Source organism: Mauremys reevesii, linkage group 1 (assembly GCF_016161935.1).
Source record: "Mauremys reevesii isolate NIE-2019 linkage group 1, ASM1616193v1, whole genome shotgun sequence".
NCBI classification, from domain to species: domain Eukaryota; kingdom Metazoa; phylum Chordata; order Testudines; family Geoemydidae; genus Mauremys; species Mauremys reevesii.
This window is the reverse complement of record NC_052623.1, coordinates 227,412,972-227,427,406: the sequence shown is the minus strand read 5'-3', so window position 1 is coordinate 227,427,406 and position 14,435 is coordinate 227,412,972. Positions and strand designations below refer to the sequence as shown.

The window sequence follows — 14,435 nt, the reverse complement described above, 5'->3', positions numbered from 1 at the left end:
GATGTAAACCCCTAGGAGGCAAGGAAATTCAGAGTGAAGACTGGGATTCCACCCTTCACTTAGCCCATTGTGCCTAAACATAGGGCACAGTATGTGTGATATCCCATGGTTGGAGGGCTCCTGCAATACCTACTATTGGCACTGCAGGGAGGGCGAGCGAAGGACAGAGTTTCATTCTTAATTCTGAATCTCTGCTTCTCTGGGTACAAGTCAGATGTCTAATGGTATTTGACTTGATTTTCAGGGAGAGGATTTGATTTCTTTGTTTATAGCACTATGGCTTCCTCAAAAAGGAGGAAGGGAGGGATACACTACATTACAGACATCAGCTGCCTGCTATTTTTATAGGTAGTAATGACATAATTTGGTAATTTAAAAGTTAGGGCTAGATTCTTATCCTAGATTACACCAATGTAAATCTAGGCTAACCCCACTGACTTCAGTGGAGTTACGTTGGATTTGCACTGATCTGCTTAATATCAGAATTTGTCCCGTGTTCTTTATCGTGTTTTAATATCCTCTTTACGAGCCTGATTGGGCCTGATTCTTCTCTCATTTACACTGGAATAAATCAGGAGCATCTCCAATGTACTCAATGGACTAGATCAGGGGTCGGCAACCTTCCAGAAGTGGTGTGCCGAGTCTTCATTTATTCACTCTAATTTAAGGTTTCGTGTGCCGGTCATACATTTTAATGTTTTTAGAAGGTCTCTCTCTACAAGTCTATATATTATATAACTAAACTAGTGTTGTATTGTAAAATAAACAAGGTTTTCAAAATGTTTAAGAAGCTTCATTTAAAATTAAATTAAAATGTTGATCTTACGCCACCGACCCACTCAGCCCGCTGCTGGTCTGGGGTTCTGTTCACCTAGGCCGGCAGTGGGCTGAGTGGGGCCTGTGGCTGGGACCCCAGCTGGGAAGGGTCTGGCAGCCAGAACCCCAGACCAGCAGCGGGCTGTGTGGGGCTGGTGGCCGGGACCCCAGACCGGCAGTGGGCTGAGCGGCTCAGCCCACTGCTGCTCAGGGGTTCCATCCTCCAGCTCCTGCCAGCCGGGATCCCGGCTGCCGGACCCGCTCAGCCCAGTGCCGGTCTGGGGTCCCGGCCCTGCCCACATACAGTGGGTACCTACCTTCTCCCTGGTTCTGGCCCATTCTCTTCCTCTCTCTGCACTGAGCTGAGAGTTGGAGTGGACTGAGCACAGGGCTGGGGGTGAAGGGTCTGGCCAGGAGCTAGAATGAGGGAGGGGGCTCAGGGTTGGGGCAGGAGGTTTGGGTGTGGGGGCACTTACCTGGGCAGCTCCCATGTGGTGTGAGGGGTGCAGGTGGGAATGTGGGGGGTGGTGGTGCAGGGGCTCCCGTTTGGTGCTCAGTGTGGGGGTGGGGATGTGCGGGGTGCATAGGATGTGGGGGAGCTGGGGATGTGGGGGATGCCAGAGTCAGGGCAAAGGGCTGGGGGCATGTGAGGGGGGTGCAGGTGTCAGGGTAGGGGGGCTGGGTATGTGTGGGGGTGCCAGTCAGGGCTGGGGTCATGGGGAGGGGTGAAGGAGTCAACAGAGGGCTGGGTGGTACAGGGCTCAGGGCAGGGGCCTGGGTGTGTGTGTGTGTGTGGGGGGGGGTTAGGGCTCAGGGCAGAGGGCTGGGTGTGTGTGGGGGGGGTCAGGGCTCAGGGCAGAGGGCTGGGTGACTGCCCCACCCCCAGAACCCCAATCCCCCACTCCTTGTCCCGACTACCCCTCCTGGGACCCCACCCCTATCTAAGCCTCCTGCCCCTTATCCCCTGACTGCCCCCCTAGGACCCTACCCCCTACCTGTCCCCTGACTGCCCCAACCCTTATCCACACCCCCGCACCCAGACAGACCCCCTGGACTCCCATGCCTATCTAACCCACCCCCCGCTCCCTGCCTGCCCCTACCCCTCTCCACACCCCTACCTCCTGACAGTCCCCCCAGAACTCCCGACTCATCCAATGCCCCCAGCTCCTTGTCTCCTGACCACCCTCCAGAGACCCCACACCCTAACTGCTCCCCCAGGACCCTCTTTGCTCCCTGTCCCCTGACTGCCCTGACCCCTATCCACCCCCACCCCCTAACAGACTCCGGGACTCCCATGCCCCATCCAACCCCCCCGATCCCTGACTGCCCTCCAGAGACCCCGCCCCTAACCACCCCCAGTATACCACCCCCATCCAACCCACCCTGCTCCCTGTCCCTTGACTGCCCCCCCCCCCCCGCCCCCGAGCCGGCCCCCTTAACATGAGGCTCCTCGCTCATCCGGAGCCCTGCCGCCCCCGCGCGCAAGCCCTGCTCCGCCCCGCCCCTCAGAGCGCTGTGCACGCGGCAGCAGGGCACCGGATGAGTGGGGAGCGTCTTTCCTTCCCCACGGAGCCAAACGCTGCCCCGCGGGAGCGCCTAGCCCCAGCCCCCAGAGCGCTGTGCGCACGGCGGCAGGGCTCTAGGGGAAGGCGGGGGAGGGGGCAGCGGCTTGCTGCACTCGGCCTGGTGCTTCAGCCCGGGACCGCGGACCTCGTGGCTTGCCGCATCGGCAGGATTTTTGAGTCCCAGCAGGCAGCCGCGTGCCATTAAAAATTGGCTTGCGTGCCATATTTGGCACGCGTGCCATAGGTTGCCGATCCCTGGACTAGATCCTCAGCTGCTGTAAATCAGATCCATTGACTTCTGTGTTACACCACTGTAAATCCAGATTAAACCACTGCAGTCAGTGGGTGTGCATCAGCTGGCCCCGTGGAGCTTAATCAGTGTAAAACCAGTACATATGAAAGGAGAATCAGGCCCATTGAGCCAAAGTCTGCCTTCACCTTTGTAAATCCATTGAAGTCAATGGATGTACTGTAGATTTACACCTGTGTAAATGAGAGCAGACTTTGGGCACTAATTCTATCATGTAAATATGGTTTTGCACACTTTTTTTATTTTATAAACATTTATTATGTGCTCCCTGAACTGGGAGTGGGTCCTGGACAGTCACTCATGCACATAAATATTTACAATTTTTTAAAAACATCTATTTACCTGATTTTTGGAGCCATTTCTGTTTTTAAATTGTATTTTGGGGCCCTGTAGCCCTTCTTTCACACACTTCTTCTTAGAAGATACCATATCTGCCCGTAGTACAGCACTGTTATAGCATCAGTGGGCAAGTCCTGTGTTCTTGCACTTGTGCCATCCATTTTTAAGCAGAACTCCCTGTTGAAGACAATAGGGAGTTCTGCTTGAAATTCAGTTCTATGTTACGGTCCTGAGGAAGGAGCTCAGGGTTAGATCCATTATGAATATGTGCATTTACAGCCCTCATAAGGAAGTAGCGTGCTAGACTCTGATCTCAGTTTCATTCGTATCATTCCATTTGCTTCAGGGGAGTCACTTCAGATATATGCTGGTATACCTAAGATATTGTGTCTAGCTCTGAAGACTTCAAGTCAGGACTCTGGTGCTATTACTGGTCTCCAGTTGACTTACTGTATAATTGTGGGCGAATAATTTTATTTCTCAGTGCTTTAGCTTTGCCATCTGTAAAATGGGATAAAACAATAGTTACTTGCCACACAGGAGTTTTGTGAGACATAGTTCTCTAATGTCTGTAAAGTGTAATGTGCACTGAGCTCCTAGAGGGAAAGTGTGGTGAGCTTTATAGAACATACTTTGTGTGAAGTGGCTAGCCTTCAGATGACAACTTCCCCTGCTCCGATGATCCTCTGTGTTCCAAATCGAGCCCTATGAGGAATCCATGTCATATCACCTCTCTTCCTCCCTGAGACCCGCCCTGTGTCACAGCCACCATCTTTCTGGCTGAGTATTCCAACCAGATTCCCAGTCCCTTCTGACCCAAGGGGTTGCTGGTGAGCAAATGATGCATTCCTCCCTGAGAAGAGCATGGTGTCACCGCAGCTACTCCAGTCACAGCCAACTCAGTGTGTGAGGGACTGAGATAGGGAATCAAACCCAGACGGCCAAATCCTCAGCTGATGTAAATGAGCATAGCTTCACTGAAGTCAATGGGGCCACCCCCATTTACACAAGCTGAAGGTTTGGCCCAGAGCTCCACCATGGTATTTGCAGGGCCAGTCTATTTTTGTAAATAGGCTGACTATAGTGACAAGGATCTGTTTCACACTATGTACTAATTGGGTTTTGAGAGTACTCATACTAAATAATAAAATAAAAGTTGATCGTAAACATGCAATACATTTCTCCCCCCACCCACTTGTTTAAAAACTCTCCTCCAATCGCTATGAATAAAAACCAGAAAAAAGAAGATTTTTGTTAAGTTACTGTTGAACTTGCAAACCAAGTTTCAGTTTGAGCAGCAGTTTGCAATCAAGATAAACTGGAATGCGGATTTTGTAAAGGCAATTTGGATATACCATTCACTCTATGAGTACTGAAAAAGCCTTAGAAAGGTAACTTATAAAGGACAAAACAAATTGGGATTGTGTTCGTTTCTTTCTGATATATAAAGAATTCTAGAAAGGATTAAAAAAAAATTTCTGCTTGTTTGTTAAAAGTATCAGGAATGTCAGTCTGGTCTTCCCTGATTTTGTTAGATGGCTCATTGGAGGTCTCAAATATGCATTATGGGCTTTCTCATTCCTTAATTGTAAAGGTGTGGCAGACTGGAGGGCAGAGGGGGGAAGAGATATGATGAGTTTTAACAAAGACTTCTTTTCTCCAATGTGTTTACCACATGTTTGAGTTAAATATGTGTTAGTAGGGCTGTCTATTAATGGCAGTTAACTCACGTGATTAACTCAAAAAAATTAATCTCGATTTAAAAAATGAATTGCAATTAATTGCATTGTTAAACAATAGAATACCAATTGAAATGGATTAAATAGTTTGGATGTTTTTCTACATTTTCAATTATATCAATTTTAATTACAACACAGATTACAAGGTGATTAGTGCTCACTTTATATTATTTTTTATTACAAATATTTGCACCGTAAAAATGATAAACAAAAGAAATAGTATTTTTCAGTTCACCTCATACAAGTACTATAGTGCAATCTCTTTATCATGAAAGTGCAACGTGCAAATGTAGTTTTTTGTTACATAATTGTACTAAAAAAAAAAACAATGTAAAACTTTAGAGCCTACAAGTCCAATCAGTCCTACTTCTTCTTCAGCCAATCGCTAAGAGAAACAAATTTGTTTACATTTACAGGAGCTAATGCTGCCCACTTCTTAATTACAATGTCACCTGAAAGTGAGAACAGGCGTTCGCATGGCACTGTTGTAGCTGGTGTTGCAAGATATTTATGTGCCAGATGCACTAAAGATTCATATGCCTCTTCATGCTTTAGTCATCGTTCCAGAGGACATGTTTCCATGCTGATGACGCTTGTTAAAAAAATAATGTGTTAATTAAATTTGTGGCTGAACTCCTTGGGGGAGAATTGTATGTCTCCTGCTGTTTTACCCGCATTCTGCCATATATTTCATGTTATAGCAGTCTCGGATGAAGACCCATCACATGTTGTTCATTTTAAGAACACTTTCACTGCAAATTTGACAAAATGAAAAGAAGATACCAATGTGAAATTTCTAAAGATAGCTTCAGCAGTCGACCCAAGGTTTAAGAATTTGAAGTGCTTTCCAAAATCTGAGAGGGATCAATTGTGGAACATGCTTTCAGAAGTCTCAAAAAAACAACACTCTGATGTGGAAACTACAGAACCCAAACCGCCAAAAAAGAAAATCAACCTTTTGCTGGTGGCATCTGACTCAAATGATGAAAATGAACATGCATCGGGCATGTTTTGGATCGTTATTGAGCAGAACCCATCATCAACATGAACACGTCCTCTGGAATGGTGGTTGAAGCATGAAGAGACATATGACTCTTTAGTGCATCTGGCACGTAAATGTCTTGGGACACCAGCTACAACAGTGCCATGCAAATGCCTGTTCTCACTTTAGGATGACATTGTAAACAAGAAACAGGCAGCATTATTTTCCACAAATGTAAACAAACTTGTTTATCTGAGCGATTGGCTGAACAAGAAGTAGAACTGATTGGACTTGAAGGCGCTGAAGTTTTACTTTGTTTTATTTTTGAATGCAGTTGTTTTTTGTACATAATTCTACAAAATTAAGTTAAACTTTCATGATAAAGAGATTGCGCTACAGTACTTGTGTTAGGTGAATTGAAAAATACTATTTCTTTTTTTTTACAGTGCAAATATTTGTAATAAAAATAAATACAAAGTGAGCACTGTACAATTCATTTCTGTGTTGTAATTGAAATCAGTATGTTTGAAAATGTAGAAAACATCAAAAATATTTAAATAAATGGTATTTTATTATTGTTTAGCAGCACAATTCATCGCAATTAATCACAATTAATATTTTGACAGCCCTATTTGTTAAATAAAACAAGCACAAATAGTCTTCTCTCTCAACTGCTGAGGTTTCAGTTCCTTTTGATTTCATATTCCAACTAGTTCTCCAGTTATACATAGAATTCCAGGGTAGACGAGACCTGAATTGTTAATGTAAAAACCAAGCAGAAATCTCCCATTCCATCTTTTTTAAAAAAGAGGGGAAGGAAAAACCATCTAGGCCTTCTTTTTCCATCATAAGTTCCTTTGGAAGATAGATTTTTTATTGGTAAATGTTGGCAAACGTCGATTTCACCCCCCGAAAAATATTTCCATTGATAATAATCAAAATTTACAAATATGTACAGTAAAAAAAATGCTGCTTGCAAACTTTGATTTAAGGATCTTTATTTTGTATATTTGACCTGTGATGTTGACAGTTTGTGTTTTAATGATTATAAAGCTTGAACTTTGCATGTCTGTTGTCATTAAATAATTGTCTGACCTCCTCTCCCAAATAATTTCCTGCAACTGAAAATTTAAATAAATAGAAATTGGAGAAAAAAATGAATAAAACCCATAATTATGCACAATTGAAAATGTAACTTGATAAAAATAGAAGTGTTTAAAATACTGTTGAAATTATAAAAAAAAAAAAATTGAATTCTGCCAAGCCTAATCACAAGGAAGGAAAAAAGGGCACAAATACAATTTCTTTTTCTTTTGCAGGTCACCTTTAAGCCTCATCTGTCTGCATCTAGCTTCTCTGGCTCAGTCAGAGCAGAAAGGACTTCAGTATTTCTGGCTGGTAGTCTCTGTGTCTTACAGCTTTGCTGGTCTGTGCTTGGAATAATTCTTGGGTCCGTTTCTGCAGATTTTAACTTCGCCATGAATCCACCATCAATGATAGCAACTGGAAGCGTGGGAGCAGCCATCTGTGGCCTTCAGCTTGATGATGGGGAAAGTTCACTCTCCGGTGACAGCCTAACAGAATTCCTGGCCAAGATCACAAACACAGATGTGGTAAGCGTCCTGAAAACATTGTTGGTTCTTTGCTGAGAAAGCTGTGGAAAATATGATCAACATAATTTGCTTGATCCTGCTAGCCCATGGGAGTTCCATAGGCAGAGGGCTTGCAGGACTGAGCTCATAGACACGGTTACAAAGCTTTGGAAATGGCCCCAAACTCTCAGGGTCTGTGTACGCTGCAGTTAAAAACCCTCAGCTGGCCCATGCCAGGTGACTCGGGCTAAGGGGCTGTTTAATTGTGGTGTTAGGGTCCTAGAGTTTAAGCTGCAGACCAAGCCCGAACATCTACATCGCAATTAAATGGCCCCTTAGCCCGATCATAGAATCATAGACTTTAAGGTCAGAAGGGACCATTATGATCATCTAGTCTGACCTCCTGCACAATGTAGGCCACAGAATCTCACCCACCCACTCCCGTATCAAACTTCTGTCTGAGCCATTGAAGTCCTCAAATCATGGTTTAAAGACTTCAAGGTGCAGAGAATCCTCCAGCAAGTGACCTGTGCCCCACGCTGCAGAGGAAGGTGAAAAACCTCCAGGGCCTCTGCCAATCTTCCCTGGAAGAAAATTCCTTCCTGACCCCAAATATGGCGATCAGCTAAACCCTGAACATGTGGGCAAGACTCACCAGCCAGACACCCAGGAAAGAATTCTCTGTAGTAACTCAGATCCCACCCCATCTAACATCCCATCACAGGCCATTGGGCATATTTACCGCTAATAGTCAAAGACCAATTTATTGCCAAAATTAGGCTATCCCATCATATCATCCCCTCCATAAACTTATCAAGCTTAGTCTTGAAACCAGATATGTCTTTTGCCCCCACTGCTCCCCTTGGAAGGCTGTTCCAGAACTTCTCTCCTCTGGTGGTTAGAAACCTTAGTCTAATTTCAAGTCTAAACTTCCTGATGGCCAGTTTATATCCACTTTTTCTTGTGTCCACGTTGGTACTGAACTGAAATAATTCCTTTCCCTCCCTGATATTTATCCCTCTGATACATTTATAAAGAGCAATCATATCCCCCCTCAACCTTCTTTTGGTTCAGCTAAACAAGCCCGAGTCATTTGGCATGGGCCAGCCACAGGTGTCTAACTGCAGTGTACACATACCCTAAGTCACACTCTACCTGGCTTTTCTGTGAATGCACAAGGGGTATATTTGTTGGAGAGAGGAAGTGGGTGCAACAAGGGGGCATCTGGCAGTCCCTGCTAGTGTCTTTTGGAATGCGTTACCCCAAAGGGAGTAGGGGGAAGGCCTTGGACATGCCTCCCATCAACAATGGCCAGCAGAGCAGGCCTGTCACAGAGGGGAGTGCACCCTACATCCTTATGAGGGGTGATGAAGTGAGCAGACAGAAGGCATTGGGTTTCCCTGAGATCCCCCCTGGAAATGAAGTTTTCCATCTTCGACACCAGGGACCAATGCAAGACTGGTTAAATCTGGGCCTGTATTTGCAGTCCTTGGATGGTGCATCTGTTATTTTGACCCTTCATCAATGCACCTTTTTTAAAGATCCTTGATTTAAAGTCTTCAGGCACTGTGTACAGTATATCCAGATAAAGAAATCAATTCTCTTTTTATTCCATTTACTATACATTCATTGAGGACACTTCTTAGGTTATGGGAAAGTTTTCTCAGAAATAACAGAGGGGAATCTGGCAGTTTTTTGATGGTCTATGTGAAATGAATTTGGTGGTATCAGGTCAGTTTCCAAAACCTGACACCCTTGTTGGCAGTCTCAGCGGAGAGTTCAAACACTGTGAAAGGATCACTGAGAATGACCTACCCTGTTGCCCCTAGAGGTGGGACTCACAAGTTCTTGGTTGAGCTATGCTTGGGGGGAGTTTCATTGCTGCTGTCCAAGGTGCACCCCGTCTGTGGATAAACATGGGACTTCCACCTCTAGGATTGTTAATCGAGCGTGTTTCACCAGCACTCAAATGACAAGAAAATGGGTGCTGGCTTCTGACAAGACGATGCTCTTCTACCATAAGCCCATCTGTTTACTGCATGCCATCCTAACATATTAACTATAATTGTTGTGTTTCTTTGCATTTCTGTGCATTTATTATATTTTTTGATGCATTACTGTCTAAGCCCTGCTATTTTTTCACCAGCAAATCGAGGTCTTTGCATTTCATTTCTGATTTCCAAGAATGGTCCAGTTTTGCAAAAAAAAAATTGGTAGAATTTTTTACATTTTCCTCCGTGTCTCATTGTTTTTAATGTGACATTTTGAATTTTTTTTAGTTGGAAACCACTTTGCGCAGAAAAGAGGCAACATTTTGAATTTCACATGCTTTTAATGTGAAAGTGATCATGGTTGTGGAAATTTCACACACAATTTCTGGGTCTAGTAATGAAATGAAATTATTTACAGAAAGTATTTGTTGCTTTTTGTACATCTCTACTATAGACATGGGTAGGGCAAGAGACTGAGTGATATATAGCAGTATGCAGCAGGATAATGCAGTAAGAGAAAATCACATGTTATTTAGGCTGCATGGCCTGGTAAAAGTGGAAATTAATTATCGTATAGTGCTCCTTTAGCAATGGGGGACACGTATAACCCTTATCATTTGGTGGAGGGACAAGGGGGGGATGAAGGGGCACACAGAGCCCTTGGCATGAGGGATGGGGTGCGGGAGTTGCCGGTGGTGGTCCCTGAGATAGAGGTGGATGGGAGGGTAGCACACAGGGAGCTTGTGGGGGGCGATGGAGGAACACAAGGAACCCCTGATATGTGCAGTGAGCTCAGCTTACACAAGCTGCAACATGTGTACTGCTTTGGTAATCGTGCTGAAAAAAATATTATCAGAAGGGAAATAAAACATCACGTTACCACAAACTGTAACTAATTGGGATTAGGATGACGCCTTCATGGGGGATACATTTTCCCATATCTACCTACTGTGAGGCTTTTTGTGGCTTCCCTCGAAGCATCTGGTAATGTTAGAGACAGGATATTGGACCATGGATCTGATCCCTGTTGCAATTCCTCCTATGCTCTCTAAAAGGATTACAGTAATACTTTTCTAATTCTCCCAACTTTATTTGTAGTTGTATGCAGGGAGCATTTTTTAGGATTGGGATTAGGTCCTGTCTGTTTACATTTCCTGTCATGTCTTTGCTTGTCTTTGCCATGGAGAAAGAAACATTTAAAAAGTTTAGGGAGAACTTTTCTAAGGAAGGCATCGGCTCCCATTGACATTCAGTGGAAGTTTGAGCACTTCACTGCTCTTTGTGCCTTTAAAAATTCCCCCATCGTATTTTTAAAGTATTTTCCCTGGGAATAGAAACAAGTGCAGCTTAGTAGCCACCAAGCCCTATATTTTAGAACTGGAGTCTCCATCAGAGTTCAGAGCTTTTTCCCTGGTGACAGTCGGTGGAAGAGAGGCGTCAGGCTGCTGCCTAAGCTGTCACAGGACTACATTTTCAGTATCACTGAACTCCATCTAGGCTCTGGATATTGTTTCCATAGTAATGAGCGTTCATCAGAGAGGGGAAAGAGTCCCAGATTTACTGCTGATGTGTCTGCAGGCCCTGGTAATGTTAGATGGGTTTGTTTTTGAGTGGCTCTGTTCTTTCTTCTCAATGAGTCCTGTGTTGGGCAGTTGCTCATCTGCTGTAAGGTTTCTCTAGCGCAGGATGCCATGGAAATCTTTTCCATCATTCCTCTTGTTTAGCATGGATGGGAGGTTTGGGTTGCAGTGGAATCAGTATGCTGACAATATTCAGCTGTGTGTCTCCTTTTCATCTGTCCCAGACATTGCAGACCTAGCGTCTAGCCAAGATTGTGGCTTGGAGGATTGCTAGTTGGCTAAAGCTCATTCTGGATAGGACAGAAATGACACTAGTAGAATGGGAGAAATGTTGGTAGGAGTGTATAGAGGGGATATCTAGTCCGTAGATGGAGGGGCAATACTCACCATATAGGGGTTAGCCAGGTTTGCAGTTGTAGGGGTGCTTGTAATCAGTTGGTCGGGGCTCGACCCTCCAGCGGGCAGGAGGGGAGCCACTCTGACTCACTTCTTGTCTCCTGTTAGTCTGCTTGAGTGACAGGGAACAACGTTAGGAGGCCCAGGCCCTCTGGAGCAGGGGGGCTGGGCAACAGCAGTACAAAGTAGGCCCAGGTCCCCTGGAGCAGGGGCTGGGCAACAGCAGTACAAAGTAGGCCCAGGCCCTCTGGAGCAGGGGCTGGGCGACAACAGTACAAAGTAGGCCCAGGCCCTCTGGAGCAGGGGCTGCAACAAGATACAGGGCTCAGACCCTCTGGCAGGGCTGAGCAGCAGTTCAGTGTATAAGCCCAGGCCCTAGCTCAGGGCGGGGCAGCAACAAACACAGGGCTCAGACCCTGAGGCAGGGCTGAGCAGCAGTTCAAGTTCAGGGACTCAGGTCCTCAGTCAGGAGCTGAGCAAACAACCGGTAAGTCCAGACCTTTGGGTCGGGGTGCTGGTGTGAGGGGGGAGACTGCCACCCGTGAGTGGGGTGGCAGGGGGGACACAGGCCCACCCACTCCACTGTGTCCCAGCCTGGGGCCCTAGCAGCGGCGTGGATCCGCGGCAGTCAGTGGGGATCCTGGCCGCAACACACTGACATGGGCACGTCGGTGCCCGCAGCCTGACAGGGGTCAGCTACCCCCAGCTACACTCCATTCCCCCCTCAGGGCCTACCTCGTCGGTCGCACTGGGTTCGGACCAGTCCGTCTGCATCGGCTCCTCTGGGCCCGGGCTTGGCGGCAGGTCCGGCAGCTCCTCCGGGAAGTTGGGCCAGGCCTGTTCGGGCGGCTCCTCCGGGTAACAGCAGGGCCTGGGGGCTCCTCGTCGTAGCGGGCGCTAGGCAATCCTGGGGGCTCCTCCCAGTACCGGCTCCGGGGAGGCCCCGGGGGCTCCTCGTCGTAGTGGGCGCGGGGAAGCTCCGGCCAGGCAGGGCAGTGGCCTCGGGCCGAGGAGGGCTCCCAGCCAGGAGCTCCCGCCGGCACATCTGCTCACGGCGGCAGCTGCCGTCTGAGCTTTGGTGCCCTCCTTTTCTACTTCCTGCCCCGCCCCTTGACTTCCGGGGAGCGGGGACTGATGGTGGAAGCTCCGCCCACTGGGGGGTTGGCAAGGGGGCTCCCTCTGCCGGGCATGAGGGGAGCCACACCGACTCACTGCAGTGCTGCAGAACCTTTAGCTGCTCCTGGATTCCTAGATACTAGGAAAGAGCATGTTTTTCATTGTTGCAAGCAAAGAGATAGTGACCATTCCTCTTTGATGTAACCCTTGCTACAGTAATCTATTCCTAGTCACCTCCAGATTGGTTATTGCAGTTCACTCTACCCTTGAAAAACAATCAGAGACCCCAACTAGTGCAGGCTACACTGTTGTATTATTTTTTATTTATTTCCAGATGCAATTCAAAGTATTGACATTTCACTTAGAAAACCCTGCTTGACTTGGGATCCTGGCTGCCTTAGAGAATGAATCTCCCCATGTGCTGTTTTGCTGGCTGGAGAAAGGGCACAGTGAAGTGTCTTTTTCTGTGGAGTTTCCTTTCCCCTTGTTCACACAGAGCCCAAATTAATTGATTTTCAGGGCATGTTGCAGGGTGTACCCAAGACCAAGCCTGAGAGGGAGGGGAAGGCTTCGCTTTCTCTGGTGGCTTAGGGAGGTTCTATGCATCTTTTTCAGTTGACATTGTCAATGTATGTTTTAATACATGTGGTTCCTACTGTAGGTGGGGCTGGTAGGGCCACCTATTATTAAAGTTGCCTGACATTTCCTGTTATAAGACCCTATTTTTAGTTGCTTGTAAAATTGCCAAACTTCAACTATTTGGGCTGAAATTTTCCATGCTCTGGACTGCTGCAGGCCAGGCTGGGTCCAAGTCCTGGCACCCAAACTGACAGCAGGGAGCTGTCTCTCCTGTGCTGTCAATGACCACCCCCACTCCCCATTCTGGGCCCAGGCAGCGTTGTTAAAGAAACTGCCTGATTCAAATGCAGAGGAGACAATAACCAGATTTGCAGAGGGTAGAGGAGTTTATTGGGACAAGGAGCCTGGTGGGGAGATTGGGACTGACTGGGACTGGGAGCTGGGGTCGGAGAAGACTGAAAGTGGCTGGGCAGAGAGACTAGGACTAGGAGCCAGGTGGGAAATTGGGACTGGGAACAGGGGGAGACTGGGACAAGGAGCTGGGGGTGGACACCAAGATTGGATGGGGAGGGGGGACTGGAGGTCAGGGTGAGGAAGAGAGGATGAGGAGCCGGCAAGGAGGGAGCAGGGACTGATTGAGCAAGGAGACTGGGAACAAGGGGCTGGGAGATTGGTGGGTGGAACTGGGAATGGTTGTGATGGGAGACTGGGGGTGAGGGACAGACTTGGACTGAGAATCTGGAGGAGTGAGACTGGGACTTGGATGAGAAGCTCAAAGAGTGTCCAAGAGTGGAGAGTGGGAGTGGCGAGGTGAGGAGAATGGGACTGGGATGAGAGTCCATGGGTGAGGAAGAGATAGGATTGGGGCATGTTGGAGGGGATTGGGCAAAAGGAATCACACTTGCCTCTCCCCTGTCCGTGAGGCCACTGACCCTGTCAAAGAAGAAAATTAGGTTGGTTTGGCATGATTTGTTCTTGACAAATCCATGCTGACTATTCCTTATATAACCCTGTTATCCCCTAGGTGTGTACAGATTGATTGATTGTTTAATAATTTCTTCTAATATCTTTTCAGGTATCAAACTTAGGCTGACTGATCTATAGTTTCCCGGATCCTCTTTATTCTCCTTTTTAAGATAGGTACTATGTTTGCCCCTTCCCAGTCCTCTGGACTTCACCCATCCTCCATGTGTTCTCAAAGATAATTGCTAATGGTTCAGAGATTGCTTCAGCTAGTTCCTTAAGGACTCTAGAATGAATTTCATCAGGCTCTGACAATTTTGAGTATATTTAACTTATCTATTCCTCTTAACCCCTTCTTTCCTTATTCAGGCTTGCTTTCCTTCCCCCTTGATGTTAATATTTATTGTGTTAAATAACTGGTCACCATTAACCTTTTTAGTGAACACTGAAGCAAAATAGGCATTAAA

The 14,435-nt window shown here is 46.8% G+C and overlaps 1 protein-coding gene across 1 annotated transcript in view; it reads left to right on the top strand.

The window, feature by feature from the left end:
* Positions 1-14,435, top strand: part of CCND2 (cyclin D2) — a 56,015-nt gene that overhangs the window by 14,346 nt on the left and 27,234 nt on the right. The window contains exon 4 of the mRNA XM_039501758.1: positions 7,216-7,364. Coding sequence (XP_039357692.1) covers positions 7,216-7,364 — 149 coding nt within the window. The remainder of the gene's footprint in view (positions 1-7,215; positions 7,365-14,435) is intronic.